The sequence below is a fragment of the Apus apus genome, chromosome 5 (assembly GCF_020740795.1).
Source record: "Apus apus isolate bApuApu2 chromosome 5, bApuApu2.pri.cur, whole genome shotgun sequence".
Lineage (NCBI taxonomy): Eukaryota > Metazoa > Chordata > Aves > Apodiformes > Apodidae > Apus > Apus apus.
This window is the reverse complement of record NC_067286.1, coordinates 4,280,253-4,305,130: the sequence shown is the minus strand read 5'-3', so window position 1 is coordinate 4,305,130 and position 24,878 is coordinate 4,280,253. Positions and strand designations below refer to the sequence as shown.

Below are 24,878 nucleotides of genomic sequence, written 5' to 3'. Positions count from 1 at the left end.
AAAATGTATTTGCATGACTAGCTTTAATCACTTCAAAGCAGGAAGCCATGGCAATGTATTAGTCTTCTACTGAATCTCTTCAGGATAAAATGCCACCTTACATCCAATTGCCAAGAAGTGTGATGCTAACTGACACCAAAAGCATACTGAAGTGTAATACATAAAAAAATCCTTCCCAGTTCCCTTATTACATATAATCAATCATCCTTCTAGAAAAGCAAAAATGAGACAAATGCTCTGGTAGCCAAAACAACATCACTGCACTGCCTTTAATTCTGTCATTAAAAACTATCTGAATTGTTTCTACAGTTTAAAATTAATCCGTGCATCAGATTTGGTAGGGGAGAATTTTTATTAATCTCTCCTTCCTTGACACAAATTCTGAGTAGCTTCTTTGTGAACAGTTTCTATTATCCCATACAAAGTCATTTCCCCAAACATAACCAACTTTCTCACTTTCTTCTCTAGAGGCACAAGTGGCTGAAGTTCTTTCTTCCTGATTTTCAATATTTCTCAAAGGTGTGTCAAAATCTCCCTCTCCTAAAGTCTAAAGTAAAAGTAATGGCAACTTTATCTCTTTAAAGGCACTCTACTGGAAGTACTCCAAGAGATAACTAAATACCTTATACAATTTAACAACAAGAATTCTTTCCCCAAAAAAAGAATCAACTCATGAAAGCTGCACAACCCCATTCTAGTTCTCATACATTTCACAGTCTGGTAGAGAACACTCAAGTATTCCAGATACAGCCTTGTCAAGCCTGGGTATATTTTATAATGGTACAAAAAGGTGCAGTTACACTGCCTTTAGCTATTTATGCCATCACAGTATTTTACTTCTCATTTTTGCTTTTATAATTATAATTGAAGCTAAACAGTGGAACCCATCTCTCCAAACTTATTCATTCAGCATTTAATTTACACTCCCCGCACAGGATTACTATTCTGGTGGCATTCTAGATAATATCCAAGAGACAACAAGTTTTATAACATTTTCTTTATCACTGTCTCCCCTAAGACTATGATATCCTGGTCTATTTCCTCCTTTAGAATAATAATTCTCCTTTGAACTCATATACAATATTAATTTTATATTTTATTACTATTGGTAGATATAACCACTTAGAACCAATGTAACGTATCAGTGTGTTACAAAGCTATATAAAAATACCACAATTTCACTTAGTGTGGAATGTTATTACAGTCTTAGGGTTTTTTTACATTTATGCATTTATATTTCCTTGTAATCCAAACCTGCAATAATTATTTCATATTTCTCAGCATGTTTTAGTTACAATATTCCTTGCACAATTTTCTGCACCAAAAAAAAAACCCAAAACACTTGGATCCTGGGTGCTCATTACCCCAGTGAGTCAACATTTTACCTTGTGATCAGTTCAAGGCATATTTAACACTTAGAATTAGCCAAAGGGATGTCTTCTTAGGATTAACTTTCATCCCAAATCGCGAGTCCCAGATTAATTGTTCTTTTCTAACAGCACTTTCTGCCAAGCACAAGTCACCAATTAATTTTCAATATCACATCATAACCCTAAGAATTGTTCATTGTTTATTTGCCACCTTTGAAATTCATCAATAGATATGACTACTCTAACTACTCATTTTGTACCACTAGAGATGTCAATTTTTGTTAAAAATTCTCTGTAAAAATCTGTATTTCTTTTGTTCCCTTATCAACTCAAACATGAACTGTCACCATTCATAATCAGATTCTTTCTGATGTTTTCAAGCTTGAAGGCTGTTAAAAGAGCATAAAAGAAAAGCGTAACACTCCAGTTCTATAACTTCTGTAATTTGAGGCTCTAAAGAACTTTTCATTTTTCTCCTCTAATTAGGAATATACAATGGTAGAACACCTCCTACATCTCTAGATTACCTTGGCATTTATTATGATACAAGACGTTAAAAACTGTTTCCTACCTCTAAAAATGCTGACTAAAAGTGACTCAACTTCAACTTCCCACAGCATTTCAGAAAACTTGTTCAATATCTCCATCAGGGAAAAGTGGAAGCCATTCCTGCCAAGGGCACGCATGGTGCTACGACACTGGATGTTACCAAGCATTTACAAAACAAATGTAATTTAAAGTTAACCAGCAGAAAACAAGTGTACTTGATGGTATAGAAGAGTAAAGGTTCTCTGTGTCACTGTCAGAGCAGGCACACCATGGATTGGATCAGAGGCTTTTCCAAGTACTTCTCTTTTGTGGTGAAGCCGCACGTTTATCACTTAAAAAGAGCCAAGAGACTCATACCAAAGAAGTGCAGCTCCTGCATTTCTTAGCTGCTGGTCTGCACTCTCCCCAGCAGGGGTTTTGGAGGCAAGAAGGACATCAAGTGCCATCGACTTTATCTTAGCTCATATTGAGCCTGAGTGCTTTTCCTGCTCTTCTGGCAAGTAGAAACCACCTTGCATTTGGACTGTAACGTGAAGAAATAAGTTAGCTGTGCTCTTTTCACCTTTAACAACCCCATTTTGATGTCTAATTTAGCTAAATATTTTGTTTCTTATGCAGCAAAACAATCAGGAATGCACACAGGGCCTCTGATTCTAACAGCCAAGCTTATATTCCTGACTAAATGGGGAGGGTCCCAAGCACTGACTTGAATATCAATCTATTCATGGCAGCTATCACTTGCCCTCAAGCAAGCTAACAAACATCTGATTTTTATTATTTCTTTGATGTTAAATGGTTTCTAGAACTCCTTTAAAATACCTAGAGAAGGCAAAACCACCCGTTGATACTGCAGTGGGACCTCTGAATCTCAGCCACGGGTGGCAGCTAGCAGTGGGTAGGCATTGCAGCTGCCCAGGTGGCAATAACTGAATTACTGAGACTTGAGGATATTCAGAAAAGTCTTATCTGAGACAGTCAGCTCCTCTCTAAATATAAGAAATAGCTTAAAAATAGAATAATCGCATCTGAAGATGCAGGCTACTGGAGAGGATTTGACAGAGGCACACCAAAATCTTAAATAGTTCTGATAATCTAAACTAATTTCAGGCCAACACAGATGACAAAGCAAGTGAGCATGAATTAAAATTACAGAGAAACATATTCAGAACAGATGTCAGAAACCATTTTCCCCACACAGTCATCAATGTGCACGACAGCCCTTCAAAGTCATTCAAGACATTCAAGATACAATTAGATACTACCAACAGGGGAATTAAATATTGAAGAGTGTGTTTAGACTTTTGATAGGACTGATGACCTCTGTTCCTTCCCCAAACATGTGATAAGATTACTCTCTTCCTTATCAAGGGTGCTGAAATGTTTGCTCTGTTTTTTCTTAAGAACATATTTTTTATCTTTCTGCTTCTTTCTTTCTTCTGACTATAGAAGAGCCACCAATAAATATGCAAAAACAACTACAAAAAACATTGGATTTTATGCTAACAGACATAAAACAATCACTCCTTCAGCATCAGAAACTGCCCAACTGGCTAGGGCTTAGTGGTCCCAAGTCAGATGAGCTGAAATGAAACATTTCTTCCATTTTGGGACACCTGAACAATGCTCTTATTTTTCCAAGCTTCTCAACATCTTAAGGTTCCAATTCCCAGAATCCACTTTCCCAGACAGCATGCTAGGCTGCTTTATGCTGTCACCCAGTTTTTTAAGCTCCTAACATGTTTGGCAATTTGGCTTAATTATTGATTGAAGAACACAAGAACTGTTTGAAGACTACAGAGCTGGAATCAATGTATCTCGCTCATCTCTCTTCCTCCTTCTTTATGGGCAACACTAACATGCCTCCCATTTTTCTGACGGTTTCCTTATAACACCTCTATTACTTTCTGTACTTCTTACAAGATCCCTAACTAGTCAGATCTAAAACTGTACAACTCCTGTTCTCTTGCTGTTCAAGAAGGTACCTTTCAGAAACCCACATTTCAGCGTTACCACTTCAGAGGCTTCTAAAATGAATGCTGATAATGCTGCTATTCATAGCATTAGCAATTTCCAAAAGGCCAAAGGTCATTTCAAACTACAAATCTTGATTATTGTTATGATTTAACCCCACAGTTATTATATAAATGCATCGAATAAATCCAGGGTAAAATTCAGGAAGAGTGATAAAATTTGCACTCGTGATTATGCCCTTTCATGATCCAAATCAGCTTTTAATGAGTCCTGAGCAATGAAGCACTTGGAACAGCAGTTTTTACACCTTCACTGACTGTGGCCCCAGAACTCAGTGTTCTGATATAAAACAGTAACTCCAGAAATTCTTTCAAGCTGCTACACCAATGCAGACCTCATAACACACCACTTCTTTGTGTGCATTAGAATGCACAGCCTAACAAGCTTCTAGTATTTCTCAGATAGAAACCCCTTCTAGATCATAAGTAATGTTATTACTATGTTTAGAAGTAACCTAATTCAGATTTATCAACCTCCACTAAATCTTAATAAAACTAACACCTCGAAATAACTCTTAACTCACAGCAATGCAAGAGAAACATCCAGTTTCTTAAAAAGTACACTCAGTTTCACATCTAGACAGGGAGAAATGAGAAACATGCTAACTGAAGAGCCTTCTCATCCTCTCATTGAAAGGATCAAAACCTTAAAACAAAGGAATACAAGTAAGGGTGGCAGAAGCCCCATTTTTAGATTTAAATGCTGTTTCCCACTGTAAAATGCACACCAGTTCATCCAGTAGGATTCACCACTTCCTGCTAACCAGCATCAGCAGTCAATCTAAATCCATCACCCAAAACATATTACAGGACAGCAAATAAAAATTGCTTTCTCCAGAAACCCAACAGCTCTCACTGCTTCGTTATTTCCTCACACTCCTTCTTTTAAGGAGAGGAGCATGGCTGAAGCTGCTAGGGCTCTTAAGGCTATTCTTGCACACTACAATTGTGAGCATAACAACATAAAAATTCTCTCATGAAACTTTACTCGAATCACTCATTCAAAAGAGGAAAAAAAAATCCACTCTTACAAAATTATACACTGTCTTTGGCAAGGAGAAAAACAGCTAAAGGGAACAATAAAACAATTTTATAACACTATTTTTTTGCATTCGATTTGTCCCTGAGCTATAAAAAACGTAGCAAGAATGCTGTAAGAAAAATGAATGATTCTCAAAAAAGTAGTAAAAAATGTATTTTATTACCCAGTGATTCTTCGTGAAATTTTTTAAATTAACTAAAATTTCTGTAGCCTAAAAGAGAGCTTAATAATACCACTTTGCCCTGCTGAAAAGTATGAAGTAGCACATCATTTAAGCAGACATTTATATTAAAGCAGACAGATGTAGGGTAAAATTAGGTATACTCTACATAATATTCAAGGATAGATCACATCTACAGATCTGATGAGGCAAATTTTTGCATGCAGGTACAACAAAACACAAAAATAAACTTTCACTGTACAGAAGAGTTCTTCCATACTACACCCATCTTGCTGTACTCCTTTTACAAGCATTTTACTGAACCCTAGAACTGGGCTTTTAGCAAAATATTACCTTTTGCTGTACTATAACCTCATGTAGCAGACCTGAAGAAGAACAGGTATGACTTGCTGTCTTTATTTTTCTAACCATTTACAAACAGTAACGACCATTTAGGAAGCCAACAAGTCACGTGTATTACAGTATTCAACTCAGTCCTTTGCTGACTCATAATTTCTATCAACACAAACATCACAATTTTTTGTTTGTTTGTTTTTCCCTTGCATACCCTACTTCATTTTAGGCACTTATCTCTTATCTTGTTAGATATTGCAGAGATCACTGAAGAGGGAAAAGTCTCATACCACAGCATCATGAAGTTTCCATATTTCTCTATGGGTTTTTTTTCCTTCTGTTGATCCCTCACCTTTATCCTTTTGGCCAATGGAAATCCCTTTGCTGCAGCTAGAAAAGCACAAGCTGCAAACCTCCTACCTTTGCCCAGTTCAGCAAAGGTATCCTGTAATTCCACAGACCATGAAATCTTGTAGAAGTTTTCCATTCCCACAACTAGATCCTGAGGACTGCACAAACTGATACAAAAACAGAACCCACCAGTCGCTAGTTTGCACTGATCAACTTCACATCGAGTTATTATTCTCTTTTAAGATTAGTAGGTAAAGGCCTAGCTGAGGGCTAATGCAAAGATTCATCTGTACCGTCATACATATAATGTGAAATTTGCACTTGAGGTGCAAATGAGTCACATGGGCTTCCAATGAACTCTCTGATTACTCAGGACTATGTTTACTACAGTATTTTTTTCCTCACTGCTTTTCCTAGGACAATAGAAGTCGAATATAGTCTCTGGAAGAGGTTGTTATTTCCAAACAGAGAAACACTCTATCATTTCCCAGTGAAGGACACGTTGGCACACACCAGGACCAGAAACTATGGCCTGCTTACCGTATCAGAGGGCAGCTGTTTGCGTGAGAAAACTCATACCAAATATAAAATTCTTAATAAATACCCGTTTTTTAACACCAGTACTCATCATATGATAAAATTATATACTACGAGGTGCATGCAACTGAAGCAGAAGTGTCAAGCAGCATCTTTAAGATATAGTAAGCAATTTAGGAGTGCTAACTTCAACTCATGCCTTTGTAAAGTTGACAAAGTTATTCCCATTTTTCAGGTTAATTTTCAAAAGCATTTTAAAAATCAAAGATGAAATACAAAAGTGGATGAGACTGTTTTATCAGTCAGCTGAAGTAGAACTGAAGTGGAAGTTTAATGTATCAATTTGAAGAACCATGTATCAGAATTCATAAGGAAAAGCATAATTCTTTCTTATGCTTCTAGAGAACATCACATAAATATATATATACGTGCTATTTTATAAATAATAAAACCAGTTTGGGGATGAATATCTAAAAAGAGTACCTATCATTAACAATGATATAGAACCAAATAATTACAGAACTTGTTTTTCATCAACTTTGAAGCTTTCAGATTTCTACCGCTTTTATGCAACGAAGACAATTTTTTTTCAGTAATGAAGACAATTTTTTCAGCACTGCACTACATCAAACTGGGCCATCTGTTAAGAAGTATCATTAAGACATCGAGCTCTCCCAGGGACAAAGAAGCAACATTTACTGCTTGCTTAAATAGTTACAGATGTTTCTGGAAACTGCTTAAAAAATTAATGTGTATATTCTTAGAACGCGATCCAGCAAGCAGTCTCAAACGTGCTAGCCCCTACAACCACATGCATATGCTCTCAAGTTCAAGGCCTTAATAAATATTTAACTGTGCATATTTATTTATTAAAATTGACTGGCTAAGGGAGAGTTTCAGAGCCCCTTCATCAACATCTACGACGACACCAGAGAAATTCGCCTACAAGCAAGACAAGTAGTCCAGCGGGCACCAGTAAACCATCTGAGCCTGGAAATGTCTTAAGGCTCATGTGGCACATGTCTTGCTTGAAATTTCTGAGGTGCATCACTAAAGGCTGACATGCAAGTCTTCCTCCAAGAAACCTGCTCCAATTCCCCCTGAAGCTCAGCTGAGACTCAGCATCAAGGGAGGTAGGATATAGATACACACAGGGGGCAATGGTTCTAACATCTTTCACTCACCAGCTCACAGATTACAACACACTTGAAGAAGAAAGCTTGTTTGAGTTCCCTAGCTTTGTGATACCTGCTTTTTTCTCATTTAAGGGGATTTTCTCACCCATCACTTCAGCTGTGCCTTGTTCAGCCTGGTTCAGCATGGAACCAGGATTCACCAGGGCTGAAAGGGAACAAGCAAGAGGAACCTGCATCTCATCACCCCACTGCAAGGATGGAGAATGGGTATCTGTGCTCTAGAGTTGTTTGGTTTTTTTTTTTTGTTTCTGTAAGTGTCCAGCTTAATTAACAAGTCCTGAGAGACCCCAGATCTAAATCAAACTCAAAATACTGGAATTTTAACATTATTATGATGATTTTTAAATAGTTTAAAACCCATTTCCAAAACCCTGTATGCTTAGTGCAGCCTCAAGTTTAAGCAATATCTCTTTTTCAAACATAACTTTGTCCTTAAGAGATACTGTGCCCTCTCTCCCCCAAATTCTTTCTGTTCTCTCTCCCCCTCTCTAATTCAGAGCAATTACAGATTTGTAACTGCTAAGTCTTCTACCCAAAGAAATATCACAGATTGGTTTTCCTTGAAGACTAATTTTAGATTCAGGTTTACAGAGGTACCCAGTATCTCATTAAAAGGGAATTGCTTCTTCCAGCCTATCCTCCCATTAAATCAGCAACTGACATTCCTTCCAAGCATGCACAGCCCCTGGCTTACCTCTGCAAACACTGCAACACTGGTTCTCTGGAAGAACGTGATCTTTTTCTGAGCAGTTCAATGGTGGACAAGTCTCTGTTACTTTTACTAAAACTCCATTCTGAAAATGAACATTTAAAAAAATAACATTGATGAAAACATGTGCAGTGGCAAGGATCTCATCATTTTCATTCTATAACGGGTAATCTCAAGTAACACTAGTAACGTAGCTAGCTCCAACTTAATTAATTCTTTACATCATAACATTGAAACTAAAGCAATCTACTTGGATATTTCTATGTCCAGAATTGGAAGAAAACAAAAAGGGGTGGGGGGGAAAAGTCACTTAAGCTCAAAATTCTATAGCAGTTTTCCCAAATATGTTGTCTCCAAGAAGAGTTGTTTTCCTTCCAAGTATTTGAAGGAATTCAATTTCACTCTAGGTTTTTGTTAAAGACACTTTTCCTTCTTCATGCAAGTCTGAGTTTTACTCCTCTTATTTCATATTCTACACAAGTCACTCATGTTATTCAACGCAAACAAACACACCAGGTACAAGACCAACATTTTCAAGTGTCACGTGCTGTTCTGTTGTGTTCAAAAGTGCCTGCTCCTTAAAATTACTGATCACCTAATTTCCAAAAAGTAGGTCCTTCAAAGGTATGGCAAAGCAGATATCCCATCTTGAGCTATACATATTGAAACAGCTGTAGAAAATGTAACTCAAGGTCAAGACACTTCTATGATTTTTATTTCTGCTAGATTTAGACTGTGCATAAGGAGGTCTAGTTGCTGGCAGAATTTTTCTAAAATAATAGGTAGAGGCTTTCTGGGGAGATTTTACACCAAATTTTACTCCATCTTCTTTAAACCCAGGAAATCAGCTTCACCCTATTTCCAGATCAAACAGCTGTCCTGCTCTTCAGCTAGTTGTTTCTTAACATCTTGCCCCAAAATACATTCCTCTTTTTCCTTACTCCCCTCCAGCCTTCCCCATACCATAACTTAGTTCTTCAGCCTCCCTTCTGCAGTTCTGCAACAACCAGGATTTTTGCTCACTAGGAACAACAGTAACTATCCCACAGGAGTGTCCACACCTGAGTAATCACACTGTCCAACAGGCTGTGAAACTCCACTAAGAAAGCAGGCAGCCTGCTATACTGCCAATACACTTTTTCAGTATGAACCTAGTCCCTACTCCTCCCAAAAGATGGTGGAACGAAAGGATGGACTGAGAATTTTTTGCTTTCTTCAAAGAAATAAATTACATTTTCTAGCTATCATGGTTGCAGAGAAAAGTTTAAAAATATGATCCAAACACATCTAGGGCTAAGAAAGCAAAAGAAAACTAATGCCAAAAGAAGACAATGTTATTAAAAGCCTATTTATCTAAACTGTATGAAGCAACACCCCTATATAGAGACACTTTTGCTAGCCAGAAGCTTGTTTTCTTATCTACAAGACACTACTATGCCACACCGTGCCAAAAGACTAGCTCAGGTGCCAGAACCAGTACAACTCCTGGCTGGTATTTAGCCTGACCAGCCATGCCACAGATTCAGCTGTGTCACTTCAGGGTCCAGAATTAGGAATCTTAAGCAATCTAAAAGCTAAGCAAGACCAAGCTGCTCTTCTCCCTTCCTGTCTATCTTCACTAGCAATACGTATCAGTTGATGTAATTAAAAATATAGAAAAAACCCACTGGCAGATTTTTTTATTTATTTAAATAATAATAATAAAAAAGCAGCTCCCTACAGTATCACATCCAGCATGCATCACTGAAACAAGTGCCTACACAAGGACAGTGAAGTTAATGGAGATATTAGGTCTCCCTCAGATCTCACTTCTCTAAGTAAAAGGGAGGAATCCCCTTGGTTGCCTGTGCAACAGCAGCAGCAGCAGCAAAGGTGATAAAAGAACTAGACACACTGAGCCATCCTTTACTACCAGCTGGAAAAGCTCTGTCTATAACTCATCCCCTATCCAAGCTCAGACAAAACAACTGCAGCAGGAACAGTGCAGTATATCAACATTGGGACAAAAAGCATCGACTGAAAATAAGTCTGGTCAAAAAGATGGCCCAAAATCAAGAAACTGTAAAACAGTCAAAGCAGTGATCAGGATGAGTCAAAAAGCTAAAGACAAAGTCCGTCCAAGCCCCCACTTTCTTTAGTGAATCCTAAGGAGAACCACAAATTGAGAATTCCACTAATTTAATGACAGTAAGATTTTCTTTCCCTGAAGTTTCCCATTTTCTGCAGAATTTGCATGTTGGGAGAAAAAAAAAAAATCAAACATATTTGTAATTAAGTTTTAAAACTGTTAAAATGTTTCCATGCTGAGTATTTTTTTAATTGAAATCAACTTGTAAACTAGTGCAAATGCAATTACAAGAATTATCATAATTAGATTTCAGATTTTATCTACTGAGATAAGAATAGTTCACACCAGAATTATTGCTTCAGGCAGCCTTAGAAAAATGACTTTTTATACTCAATTCACATATGTAGACATAGAATCTGGACAGAAATAGATGTCAAAAATACACATTATTCTGGACTAAATATGTCAAGCTCCAACTGTGACATACAATGCACAGAGAATGAGATCTGGAGCCAAATATTTACAACAAGATAATTAAATTCATTGTCATTACAAAGGTAAGTACGTAAAAAAGAATTGGCTATAAGCCTAAGCAGTGACATGCAGTGAAAATTTGAACCACAAACAGCTCATCTCAGATGATGGAAATAATAGCAAGATTTCAGATATGGTAATTTTGGGGGTTTGTTGTGGTTTAGGGGGTTTTTTGCCTCTCATTTTAGCTGGTTTCGATCAGCCTTTCAGAAGAAAGTTCTAAACACCATCCTTAGCTGTCACTCTATGAAAAACTTTTTAGTCAAGGTTCCTGAAACTCAGTCAAGTCCTGTCCATCTTTCTAGTATTTGTATGGCACCCTCTGACTGCCCTCTCCCAGCATGCATGGACAGGAATTTATTCTTGTGCCTTTTGGTGTCAAACACATTGTCCAGTTATGAAGAGGCATCATGTCATTCATGAGCATTAACCCAGAAGTTGGCTGATCACCAGCAAAAGTTACAGAATTCTTCTCACTGAGTTCAAATGAGCCATGTCACCATACTGGTGAAATCCTCCAGCCAAAATCACCACCTCTGGAATGCAGAAGGCTGCAGTTTTCTCAAGCACAAATACACTTGCATTTTTTAGAGGGACCTCAACATGCTGGAGAAATGGACCAACACGTATCTCAAGAAGTTTAACAAGGAGAACTGCAAAGTCTTGAACCTGACGAGGAACAACCCCATGCACCAGGTGCACATTAGGGTCACCTTGCTAGAAAGTAGCTTTGCAGAAAAGGACCTGGGGGTCCTGACAGACTCCAAGTTGAACATGAGCCTTGCAGCACAAAAGGTGAATGGTAACTTGGGTTGCATTGGGAAAAGTATTGCCAGCAGGTCGAGGAAGGAGATCCTTCTCCTCTGTTCAGCACTGGTGAGGCCACACCTGGAGTGCTGGGTCCAGTTCAGGTCTCCCCAGCACAAGAAAGACATGGAACAATTGGAGAGAGACCAGCCATGGTCCACAAGGATAAGTAAGGGACTGGAGCATCTACCACAGGAGGAAAGGCTGAGAGAGCTGGGACTGTTCAGCTCAGAGAAGACAAGGCTCAGGGGGGATCTTACCAATGCATATTAATACCCAAAGGGAAGGCACAAAGAGGATGGAGCTGAGCTCTTTTCAGTGGTGCCCAGTGACAGGACAAGAGGCAATAGGCACAAACTGAAACACAGAAGGTTCCCTCTGAACATCAGGAATCACTTTTTCACTGTAAGGGTGACTGAGTACAGGCACAGGTTGCCCAGGGTGGCTGTGGAGGCTCCATCCTTGGAGGTATTCAAAAGCCATCTGGACATGGTCCTGTGCAACTTGCTCTAGGTGGCTCTGCTTCAAGCAGGGGAGTTGGACAAGATGACCTCCAGAGGTTCCTTCCAACCTGAAGCATTCTGGGATTCTTACAAACTCTTGTGCACTAATTTTATCATTTTGTCATTGTAGATTAACCTAGAGAGTGTTTGTGGGCAGGATTCCAGCTGGGAATGGCTGTCTATCAGTAACATCTGTGCTTATAGTTAAGAAAATGTGCATTATAAATCCACTTTTAGTCTGCATTAGTTTTTAGAAAATAAAAAAAACCAAACTGTTCACAGCCTGAAAAAGAAAAATCTTTTGACCTACCTGAACGCATTAGTATTATTATTTTTGTTAGATGGAAAAAAAGAATATTAAATTTAAAAGCCTCTTACCCCTTGGATCAGTATCTGTGTAAATTAGTCTCTTCAAATTAAAACTGAAATGTTAAGTTTTAACTTCATCTTTTTTGATATTACCCTGCCTACAACTACAGTCTCCTTTACAAACAAAAGACCTACTCTCCAAGATTTTTAAGTCATCTTTATCAACACTAATAAATTGACAGTTGATGTGTACCCTCTACTGTATTCCTTCATGGATCAACAGCTTTTCCAACTTGGAATCTGTTTTCCAAGTTTGGAAAATTAAACCATATTAAAGGTTTTATGGTCATTCCCCTAGGACAAAGCCTTCCTTTACTCAGCCAGCACCTCGTCCACCAGGAGGCCCACACGGGGTAGAAAACAATGGGTACAGCCACAGTTTGACTCATTACCATTCATGCTTCATCTAGGAAACATTCCTAATTGAGGCAGTAAATAAATAGGGGTTCGCTTACAGCTTTTAAGAGCTCATGCTGAAGACACACTGAATGCACTTCCTGTCTGGAGACAGAGAAGCAGAGATAAGCACCCACTTAAAAACTCTCCCAAGTCAGAACTACAAGCTTTGTCAGTGAGATTTAACGCCTTCTTGAAGCAGAGCTGTGGAAATACCTTCCTCATCCTATCCTTGCCCCCAACAGACTCATGTTTTTCCACAGTATTGCATTCACATCTGCTGTTTCAGATACTTCCCAACACTCTCTACGAAGATGTAAATAACACCAACTGCAGCATCACTGCAATCAGCACTGCCATATCAATTTCCTTTAACAATAAGTAAAATGCAAAAGCTCTTTTCATCATTAGTCATTTCTAATATGACAAGTATTTGATGGTCAGTGTCTGCTTTTCATTTTCATGAATGCATTATCATACTCATAACAATGAATGTAACACATTTCTAGCACAGAGAAGTTCCACTGACATAATTCAGATCACTCTCTCTGATCTCACTTTAATCTGAAAAACCTCCCGCTTTCATCTTATTTCATACAGACACTTTCCCTCCCAAATAAACATTTTATGTCATATTATAAATTACAGGCACCTTAGTCTGTCTTCAAGGCAAAAACCTTGCCCACATATTTGTATATACATTGTTGTCCAACCCTATACAGCTAAGCACTAACTGCAGCAAAGTAATTCTGCATAACAAGCTGCTCTCACAACACCTGCAACCAGTTATTGTCTATTTCCATTAGTGAACATAAAATTGCTACCCTGGACACTCAGCTACAAGCACAACAATAACCAGATCACTGTAATCTTTTCCAAATGTTTTTCATAATTGTTCTAGCATACTGATCTGTCAATAACACTTGCAAGGCTCCTCTTTGTCACCCTTCCCCCTCTACAATTTCAACAAGATATAAAACCAAAAATAGTTGAAAATTACGTGTGAGAGCAAATGTGTTGAAAATGGCTGTGCCTTTTTGGAGTGATATATCATTTGTAAAACACACACCAAAATATGTCTCAGCAGAGCAACAGGCCTTTTATAATCCTCGACTACTCGTCTCTTCTTCTAAGGCTGGTCTTGACAACAACTGGTTTCTGCCACACTTAGGCAACATGTAGGGCTCCTATTTCACTAACACTCCCCGAATGTTCCTGTCTAACACAGCCTCCATTTACCTGTGTTCTAAGGTCCTGGCTGTAGTTAACTAAGTGTTAGGAACTTGCCAAGAAAGAGCAAAGTTTAGTATAACACCTAGCCATTTCCCTCAGCTATTAGCAGGGCTACATATAGTTTACCAGTAGGTCTAGAGTAACTCCAACAATATAAGCCAGGGGGCATCAAACTTTAGTGATTTGGCTGAAATTAGTAACTAGCTCAAGATGCTGCTGCCCTTTTCTAGAGCTTGTGAAAGCAGGAGAGAAAAGACAAAATATCCCTCAAAGTCATTTTGGCCCTGTGTTTATTACCCTGCAAGTGTCAGATTCCCGCCTTGTTTTCATCTTTGTGGCTTTCACTGACTTCAAAGTCACCTTTTGAAGACAACAGATGCCACATTTGCATTAAGGAAGCCTACAGAAATGCACTAACTTATCATTGTCACTTTTGAACACCACACATACATTTAAAATCAGGAAAGGTTTATACAACTGAAACTTACTCGACATTCCCTGCAGCTCTTGGTTAATACTCGTTGACCTTCTGCTAGCACTTTGCCTCCATAGATACACTTGGCTAGAATTTGAAAGGAGGAGGGAGATAAAAATAAATCAGCATTTAAATACTAAACAAATGCAAAGTATGACAAAAAAGTAAAACTGGTATTCAAATACACTGGAAAAAAAAGGATACATTAGGAATATCATGCATTTTGCTTTCATCAGAAGTTACTATTATACATAACTACAAATAACATAGTTAACAATAAATTCATTTTAAGAGCAAGTAGCATTTCTACCCAAACAAAAGAGAAGGAATAAGATCACTCATCATTATGTCCTGGACCAAATTTATTAGTATTCGATAGAAAATATTTTCATGACAGACATTCTGTAGATTAGTTACAGTATTTGTGTTATTAGAGATATTCATAACTCAGCTCAAGAACTGGAGACATTTATTAGTGTACTGTTCAAGAGAATTATACAAGAATAAATTTCAATTAAACCTTCAGATTTTTTGTGGGCACAAAGGTGAACTCTTCAACTTGCTGAAACCCTGCAAAAATGGATTTGATGCAGAGAATGACTCAATCAAAAAAGTGTAAAAATCTATTTCAGAAAAAGATTCTTGAAGCACACATTAAAAAAAAAAAAACCAAAAAAAAACAAACAAACAAACAAACAAAAAAACAGATTTCCCAAGGAACTGAAAGCTCCCACTAAAAAACAGTCTGAAATTTTGACCCCTCTGCTAAAGATAACCAGCTTCACATCTGAACCAACAGAGTAGACCAAGTGAACATTCCTCATTCATTTCAAGGCCAAGTCAGCTAGCTTAATTTAGGACTACTGCCACCATGAAGAAGGGAGGCTCCTGCAAGGTCACAGTAGAACACAGCTCAGCCAGGTATTACCTTAACTATCACAGTCCTCTTGAAACTACATGTCTAAACTTCGACTCCATAGGAGGACAGTAAATCCATTAATTACACAGAGCAGTGATACTACTGTTATCTTACACAAACCAGGTATCTATCACACAGGCATTGTGTTAGTAGCAAGATCAATGCTAAACATTGATAAAATAACTGGTGGTGGTGGTGATTCAGCTCCCTCTGCACTTGACAGTAACAGTCTGACCTATGACACTGAAAGGACAGCTAAAAGGTATAAATCCCTTGTGGCAATTGAACAAGGCCTTAGAAGTTTCCTGAGTCAAGGCAGATACACAGTGAAAGTGGAAGTGTTCCAAGTACTTGGTTCTCAAAAATAAGAAGTCACAGACTGTATAGTAACTGTTTTACCTCATTTTGTCTCCTGAATACCAAGGCAATGGAACCAAGCACTTAGAGGTGCATGTGTGTACTCCTTATGAGTGATACCAGCAAGAATATTCCACAGCAACAACTGTCATAGCCAGTTTGATTCCCAAATTCTAATCAGAAAGGACTGCTAGATCAATCTTCATAAATTTTCAGACACGTATTTGCTTCTAAGGGCTTTTTGTTTAAACTTTACACTGTTGAAAACACTAATTGCTTACACAAAAAGGCAGCAAAGTTTTCAGACAAACTCACTTTTCATTGTCAAAAATGCATTAAAAAAAAAAAACTAACAAAAACAAAAAACAGTCTTCTTCCTTTTGTTATCCTAGTTTTCTTCATTTCTCTAAAGCTGCCCTAGTTTTTATGCCTGACTTGTGATGTCACTTACCAAGAACGCTTCAAATCAGGAAGCTTGGTCTAAATTAGGAACCCCACTAACTGTTTTTTGGGAAAAGATGCATTAGAGAAATTTCCTTTCCCTTTCTGTCTACTCTCCTGACATGGCTGCTTTTAACGAAAGAATGGACACACCAGAAAGCAAGTTCATGCACAACTCAGAAAAACAATGAGATTTTCAACAAAACTATAGTCTTCTGTCAAATATTAGTTGGAAGGCTAACACAAGAGGACAGGGATCAAAACAGAACCGCCTCATTTTTACAACCCTTAACATATCAGACACTAGAGCTACTTTGTTCGTTAACCCTCAGCTAAGCCAGGAAACTGTTCAATAATCCAGCCATTCAATAATCCCTGGAGACAGCAAATTACAACTGATGATTCTATCAGAGCTAAATAAGAAAAGCACAGAGAAATTAGCACCTGCAGTGCAGCTCTTCAGAAAGCCTCAGCAATTACTACTATCTGCCCAGAAGTGACTGACTGTGGCACTAGCACATCACTCTGTCAAGGAGCTGGCATTTACAATCAATTTCAATCAACTTCCATACATCTCTTCCCATTGACTGACATGCTGAGTTCTTGTCAGAATAACGAGTCAAGTTTGTGCCAATCACTGACAAAAGGCAAGTTTGATTGTTCATCTTTCATTACAAATAACAGGAGCACAGTTTACTCATGGAGACATACACTGAATCTACAATTTTGTTCCTTGCTATTCCTTTGTGTCAGATTTTGACCACTGTACATGCATGAACATCAGCAAAGACGTGTCAAGAGAAGCATTCCTAAAAGAACTTTCTAGAGTCTCAACACTACAAATAAATATTTTGAGACAAAAATACAGGCCAGCATGGCCACTTTACCACCCCAGTTCTTTATAGGATACCCATGCAGACAAACAGCTGAAGGAAATGAGATTACACAAGTAAACAAGAACAAGATTACAGCTAAAGGACATTTGTGCATGGGACTAATTAATTCAGTGACTGAAGAAAGGTGACACAATGCTAAAAAAGTGTCATTGTTTTCCTAATAAATCTTAAAATAATTAAACATTCCTGTCTTAATGCATTATTGAGAAGCTCATGTGTGAAGTTGACTAGTCTCCAAGATTTGAGGGAGGGGGAAAAAATAAAAAGATAGTGTGTTTCTTCAGGTAAGACTGGCATCAGCATTCAGTCAAATTTTTTGCATATAAATTGTCTTTGTCGCTTGTACTATTAAGGAAACAAATCTTGAATATTCCTTCCAGGAATGGTATTTACAGCTTTCATTTCCAGAAGACAGAATGCAAGCTGATACTGATCATAAAACTTCCTTTTCTTTCTTCTTACATATTTATTTTGAAATTAATTACTGCCAACTATTACTCCACACATTGATACTAACCCAAGGTCTAAAATTATGTCATGTTTATTTTAAAGAACCTTCCAGCCCGAAATAAGAGATAGGCAAACAGGTAACAGCTCTGTTTATTACTCCTCACTACAGAAAGTTCAGACCATAGGCTTGATACTCCTCAGCATCTAAAGGAGACACAAGCTGAAGCCAAGGGAGGCTTCCCCAACCAAAACAACTAAATCAATAATTTTACGCTGACAACAGGTAAAAAGAAAATCTTAAGAGATCTGCAACGCTTGTTCACTCCTCAGCAACTGCTTATTTTCTTCGTAAATCAATTTTGCCACTGTGACTCATGATACCTGAATCACTAGGACCTATGAAAATCATTATAAAATGTACCTCTTCTAAGGACAACTTTTACTCTGCTGAAAGAGAGGGTGAAACTAAAAGGTCCATGCGATGTACTCACCTTTGCATACTTTGCAGCACTGGCTTTCCACATGCACTGGAAGAGCATCAGGAGGACAATCGAGAGGGGGACAGGACATCCTTCTGCACTCCACAGCTCCACTCTAAGCAAAGGTTTTTAAGACAAAATTCAACCATAACTGTTGAAATTAGTAAGTATTTTATACAAAACACAGAGGACAGAAAATAATTTAAGTAAATAAAAATAGCACTGTGGATTACAGACCCATCCTTCAGCAACAACTTTAATCCCGTCCAACTACAAACTTCAATCAAAACACATCCAAAGGTGAACCACCTGGTTTTGATACATATTACTGGTTTTACTCCACTGAGCAAAGTCCATGAAGTGGAAAACAGGCTCATCTTTACAAGAACATAAGCACCACTTTCTCTAGGCTGTGCCAATCATCTTTGAGATTTTTAACAATCAGTTTTCTATTTTCTTGAGCAAAGACTCTCTTCAGATATTTATCAAATAATTTCAACAAGACAAGATTTACATACTAATCCTCTTCTGTCCCTTAGTTTTCCAGAGTGATAAACACCGAAAACAGAATCTGCATGTTGTTACCATGCAAGATGCAACTAAGCATCTATGAATACTATTAAGATAATGCTTTCTGTTTAAAAAAACTACTGCATTGAAAAGAACTCCAAACCAAACACAGACAATGCCACGTTTTCATGTCAAAACCATAAAGTCCTCACATATATAATTAGAACAAATAAGACAGCATTGTGAAGGGAAAGCAGATTTTATTTATGAAGTTTGCACAAAAGCAATGTCAATTTTTATTTTTTTTTTATTTTACCATTTCCCTCCCTGTTGTTCCCACTAGCACTAGGTGCATACTAACAACATAATTATTCTCAGAGTTAACATTATGTATTCAAGGACCATTTTCACATTTTAATTGAATCCCACTCCTTAAACTCTTTAGAAATTCTTACTTTGCACGTGCAATTCCTGCAGTGATCATCTTCAACCCATGAGTCTTTGTCTCTATAAATCAATCCATTTATTTGACAGGTCTTCTCACAATGACAGTCTTCCAATTGACTCAGTCTTGTTTCTGCATAATTTAACTACAAATGAAAGTAACTTGATGAGATTTCTGCAATTCAAACACACAGTTTTAAAAATGCAAATATGAGAAAGCAGCATACTTATTTTTAGCTGAACCAAGTTTGACTACAACCTTTGAAACACTGACCATGATGCCAGCAGGTCCTTCTGGGGCTTTGGTGGAGCTACCCATGCTACCAGTTTATGACTCATGCAACTGTCTCCTGTAACAAGCCCCACTAAGATGCCCTCAGAAATGTCCAGGGATTACCCAAAGTACACAAACTACAATTGGGTCTGTTTTTGTTTTTGTTTTGTTTTGTTTTTAAAGTCCTTAATTGCTCATCAACTTGATTAGAAGACAAAAACCATGACTGACTTTTCCTAATCATCCCTATCTCATCATTGTTAAGCACCAGCCAGACTAGTTCTGTCTAACTTTTAGAAAGGTCTTAACCTTATAGCACCAAGGGAGATTTGGAGGGGAAGGAAAGCATTTTAATTCAGTGTACTACAAGATAATCCCAGAATGTGATTAATGGAGAAGCCATGCTCCTGGAGTAAACCCTAGGCTGGCTCTTAACATTCCTTGCTGTTCCCATTACCTCCTCAATTCCAACTACAAAAATGCTTATCAAGAAGCCAAATCTGATGCTTTTTTGCTAAGTTTACATCTGCAAACAAGAAATTGCTGTTTACTGAGGAAATACACAGTAAGTGGAGACAATGGTCATTCGTGTAGCAGCAGAAAAAGACAAGGCTTTTTGATCCACGCTCTCCTAAGCCATAGCTCACTCCTCCCCTTCACACAAGGCATCATCTTATCATTTCCCAGAGAGGAACAATCCCTGCCTGTGCACATCTTGTGCCCAAGGCCATCATCTCTAATCCCTAAGAGCACCCAAAACTACCTCCCCATTTATTAATACCAAAAATAAATACGTGTATATATATAAATACATAATATTTAGAAGTAAACATGTGCATTCTTCAGGCCCCAGTTCTGCCATTGCTCTCAAAATCACCTTGGTGCCAGCTGGGCAAGGGAGTTTCTCAAGGTCCTTATTTTTTTGCATTCACATTTGTCTTACATGTGTAAGCCATCCCAGTGAAGCTACTGTAAATAACAAGGCTACCTACATCTGACAAAAGGCAAGATGGAATTATATTCTATTCTGCTATAAATACAATGCTATTATCCTACATTATGGGTTGCTACATTTTAATAGTGTCCTCAAACCAGGACAAATAGTAGCAAATTTTATTTAAAAAAAAATGCACAGTGCTACAGTATTTTTTACATAATGTCATATACCTGAATTTCATATATTTCCATTCTGTAAAATGCCATCCACTCTAAATTAAAATATTCTAATATGTCCTTTTGCATTCCTATCAGTTAAAGAACAACTTATGTTGGAGGAAGAAAAAAAAAAGAAATATTAGGCCAATTTCTGTGTTTGTTTTTTTTTTTTTCCTCTGCAGTTCTCATGAGAGAAAGCCCTGAATAAAAACTCTTTTTTCCTTAAGGTATTATCCTGGAATAATAGGGTGATATCAATGATACTCATCTCCCCCAGACTCAGCATGATCTGGTGACTTCAAAACTGCTTTTCACATTTTAGAGGCAAAATTATCTTCTTACTGAGCTGCTTGTTTCAGCAGAAACACTTTTCAAGTCATTATATTTACAGCATACAAAATATATTTAATTTTGGTTAAAAGGTCTTTAATTTGTCTTACACTTCATTTATTTTTTTAATTAACATTTCCATCATGAGCTATACAAATTTGAGAGAGAAAGGAGTTTATAAACTTTTGTCCTTTGTCTGTTCTAGAAATTATGCCCTAGAAAAAGAAGAAAGCTCTAAGATAATAAATATTTCCAATTTATTAAATTCTTCTGTCAATTGCTTTACCTTGATAGGCTTTATTTACTTAAAAACCATGTACCTCCTGTTCTAAGAACTATCTTCAAACATAGCAGACCAATCAAGCAGATCACCACAAGTAAGGCAACAAACCCTCCAATACAGAGGGGTATCAGACCCACAGAACCTGTTCAGAATCAACATCGAACTGTCACCTTCTATACTAAAGTGACCCAAAACATTCTTTTGTTTCTATACTTTAAGCCCTAATTGAAAAAAAAATAAAATTTCTAAGTTCAATAAAATGGTGAATTCCTTAATATTAGCTCAAATGTCCTTTCAAATGTTGCCAAATGCACACAACTAGATTTGATGAACATTTAAGACAGTAGTGGAATATTTTCAACTTTTGAACATTTTTTAGGTTATGAACAGCAATGAAGTAACAAGAGAGAAACAGCCCACACCACAGCAAATATTTTCCATAAACTAAGCAAATCCTCAGTTCTTTACATTCAGAATATTTGGTTAGCTGTTATTCACAAAATGTATCTAACATTTTCCTTGCTTCTCCTCTGCCCGTGCAAATAACTGACAGATAACAGACTTCTGTTAAAAAAAGTAATGTTTTTGGCAAATTAATATGAAAATTATATTAAAAAACCACCAAACTATCAAAATACACATGGACATTTTTTCTTAATTATGTAAGTATTCATGGCCACAGAATTCCATCATGTAAACAAACAAGATTAACAAGTCCATCAATGAACATCAGTGCTTGATTTTTCTTTGGTTTAATCAAACTTGTGTTAACCTTTCTGGCCTCAACCAAGGAAAGATTCAGTAGAAAGTTGTGTGCTGAAATTCATCACATAACGAGCACAACTGAGTACAAAGCACATCCTAGTGTAGGCCCATAATTTACTAAGAAGAAATTTTAATCCACTCAAAGAAATGCAGGAGATGCCCAGACTGATTTCAGTAATTTGTTACAAGCTGCATGAATTCTTTCAGCCATTACTTTTCAAGAGGAACTAACAACGTTCCAGCACGGCAGTTGGGAATGCTCAAATGCCACACAATCCTTTTCTCCTGCAGAAAACTAACATTTTAGCCAGATTTCTAATACTCCAACCTATGGGGTGTCTCTGTATTTAATGACATGAGATTAAATCAATGAAATATATGTATTGGGAAGATTCAGAATTAATTCAAATTATGATAAAAATAAAATAAGTTGAAAAAAATAGCATTTAGTCATCTTGAAAAGCTATTTCCTTACGAGACATAGGTAGGAAAAGGACATAGTGGCAATTAGCTTGGTATAGGTCATGATCAAATGCTCCTGTACATAGCACTCCATGACAAGCTGCTATACACTGCTCTGCCGGGCCCCTTACACAGCCCCTGTGTCCCATCCTGAGCCAGCACCAGCCCCATGGGGCCCCCAAGTAAAGCCCAAGCAAGAGGGTACTCTCTCCTCCTGCCCGCATACTGCATAATTTGCACTGCTACCAGAACTGTGAAAGCCTGAAGCCACTAGGCTGATGTTTTCTTCCCAGAAAAACCTTCATCTGAGTTTTCATAGTTTTACATAACATAAATTGCATGTACACATGGGTGGCAAACATCATTCATGCGTCTATTCAATGCTATAAGACAGTTGAAACTAGAGACTGAAGGAGAAACTGAAATCCTAGATATAGCAGAGCCTAAAAGCAACAACCGGACGTCAAACCACATGGCCCACTTTTCCAAAAAGCTGTGTTCATGCTCCACATCTCTTGCTGCAGGACCAGGTGCTGGGGTTCATTGCTCATGTTCATTCACAAGCCATTCTCTGACCACCCACCCTGCCAAACTGGAGCTCTGCAGGAAGCTGCACAGCCCTTCTAAGCCTTGCTCTTTGCCTTGCCTCATCATCCCTATACGATACCTTGGTATCTACATTAGTAGTGCTTCTGGCTATTGACCTCTAGGACTGAAAAGGCAGATACAAACCTTAATGCTTCCCTCAAGCCGCTCCATTTTTAACTTGCATTTGTCTGCCAAATTAACTTCCTTTCCTGCTGCATGCATTCTCCTGAGCAACAATACTTCTGTAACTGCAATGAAGCAGCCAGTGCACTGCTATAACAGAAAAGGAACTTGCAGTGAAGGATTATCCCAGCACCCCTTTATGGAAGCACAGAGTCTTTGCCATACAAATACTGTGCTATTTGCTTCCCCTTATAAAGCACTAGCAAGCAAAAATATAATAAACAGCAGAGAAAGCAAGTTACTCAGTGCAGTGCATAATTGGGACTTGCTCATACCACCAGCAGGGCTCAAAATAATTGCCTCCCTTTCACAGTGCAAGCAGCAAACTGAACTAAAAGCTTCACATTTTGCATTCAGAGTCAGCCTGTCCAAAGCATGTCAGCTGAGTAATTGGATCGTCACTATAGTGTGCACACTTCCTAAAAAACAAAGTTTCCCCTTTCCTGTTAGGAAGGAAAAGAACTCTTAAAGGCAGAACAGTAAAAAGTATAATGCTTTTATAGCACTAGTATGCAAATCCTCTTTTTGATATTCCTGTTCAGTAACTACACTGAGATTAAAGGCATCTACACATTGGTTGTAGCTGTGCTTAAATCTCTAAGTAATTAACATGTAAGTGCTGCTTCAGATGAGACAATTAATTGTATTTTACCACAGACCAGATGGTTCACCAATATTAACCTAAAAATGGCTTCACAGATTGCCTGTTAACACAGACCAGGGGTTCAGTCACCTCTACAACACAGTTTGCTCCCCCACAACCTCACTACAGCCTTAGCTGAAGAGCCTTGGCTCACACTGCTTGACTATGTAGTGTGGGAGCAGAGAATGAAGAAAACCTCCATAATCCCCCCCCAAAAAAGTCACTATAACTTCCTATACATAATACTCACAATCCAAAAATAACCAACAACATTAAAAAATAATAATAATAATAATCCCACCTCAGCCCAAGTTGGATTATCTTTTACACTGTAAAAGCCATTGATGCTATTGATGATGTTGTGATCAACACAGCCAGCAGCTTCACAGGCATTTTGGGGCCTCAATTTGATTCCCAGGAAGGAGATGATACTACTCCTGAAGACTTCACAGGACTACCCACAGTCAAACATGCACCCTCTGACAGCATCACATGGTGAGGAAATTGTTGAGGGATTTCACTCCTGTGTTTCTCATTTATCCATCGGCATGAAACAGGAGACCATGCTAAGGCTCCTCACAAAAATCGGACCCTGGGCATTTTCTCACCAAACAATAAGGCAGACAATACAAGCTTAATAAGGCTTAAGTGACACATGTGAAGCTACCTCTCTAAGACCACTGCAGATAGGGCTAGTGGCAGAAGGAGGGGGCAAAATGAATCTCCTGTGAAAGTACAGAACAAATGCAAAAAGAATAGATTCTTTCACGTTGGCCCTAGAACAGAAGTAAATTGGTAATTAACAAAGAAGCTTAGGTACCTACTTTTGCAGTCATTTTTGCCAGGAGTTCTTGCAAATCCATGATGCCTTGCACCAGACTTAAGAAATCACTGCAGGTTGGGCATGCTCAATAAAGGAAAAGTAAAAATAAAGGGAAGAGAAAGAGAGACACAATAACCCATAAATAAATCAAGTCTGATATACTACCAGTTATCTGAACATAAAATGCCATCTG

The 24,878-nt window shown here is 37.9% G+C and overlaps 1 protein-coding gene across 4 annotated transcripts in view; it reads right to left on the bottom strand.

Moving 5' to 3' along the window:
* The window catches only part of NELL1 (neural EGFL like 1), a 287,360-nt gene that overhangs the window by 196,094 nt on the left and 66,388 nt on the right, over positions 1-24,878 (bottom strand). For all 4 annotated transcript variants that reach the window (XM_051622053.1, XM_051622049.1, XM_051622050.1 and 1 more), the window contains exons 7-11: positions 24,687-24,769; positions 19,191-19,325; positions 18,238-18,340; positions 14,697-14,770; positions 8,284-8,383 (exon numbers count right to left, since the gene is read on the bottom strand). In XM_051622053.1, the coding sequence (XP_051478013.1) occupies positions 8,284-8,383; positions 14,697-14,770; positions 18,238-18,340; positions 19,191-19,325; positions 24,687-24,769 (495 nt within the window). The remainder of the gene's footprint in view (positions 1-8,283; positions 8,384-14,696; positions 14,771-18,237; positions 18,341-19,190; positions 19,326-24,686; positions 24,770-24,878) is intronic.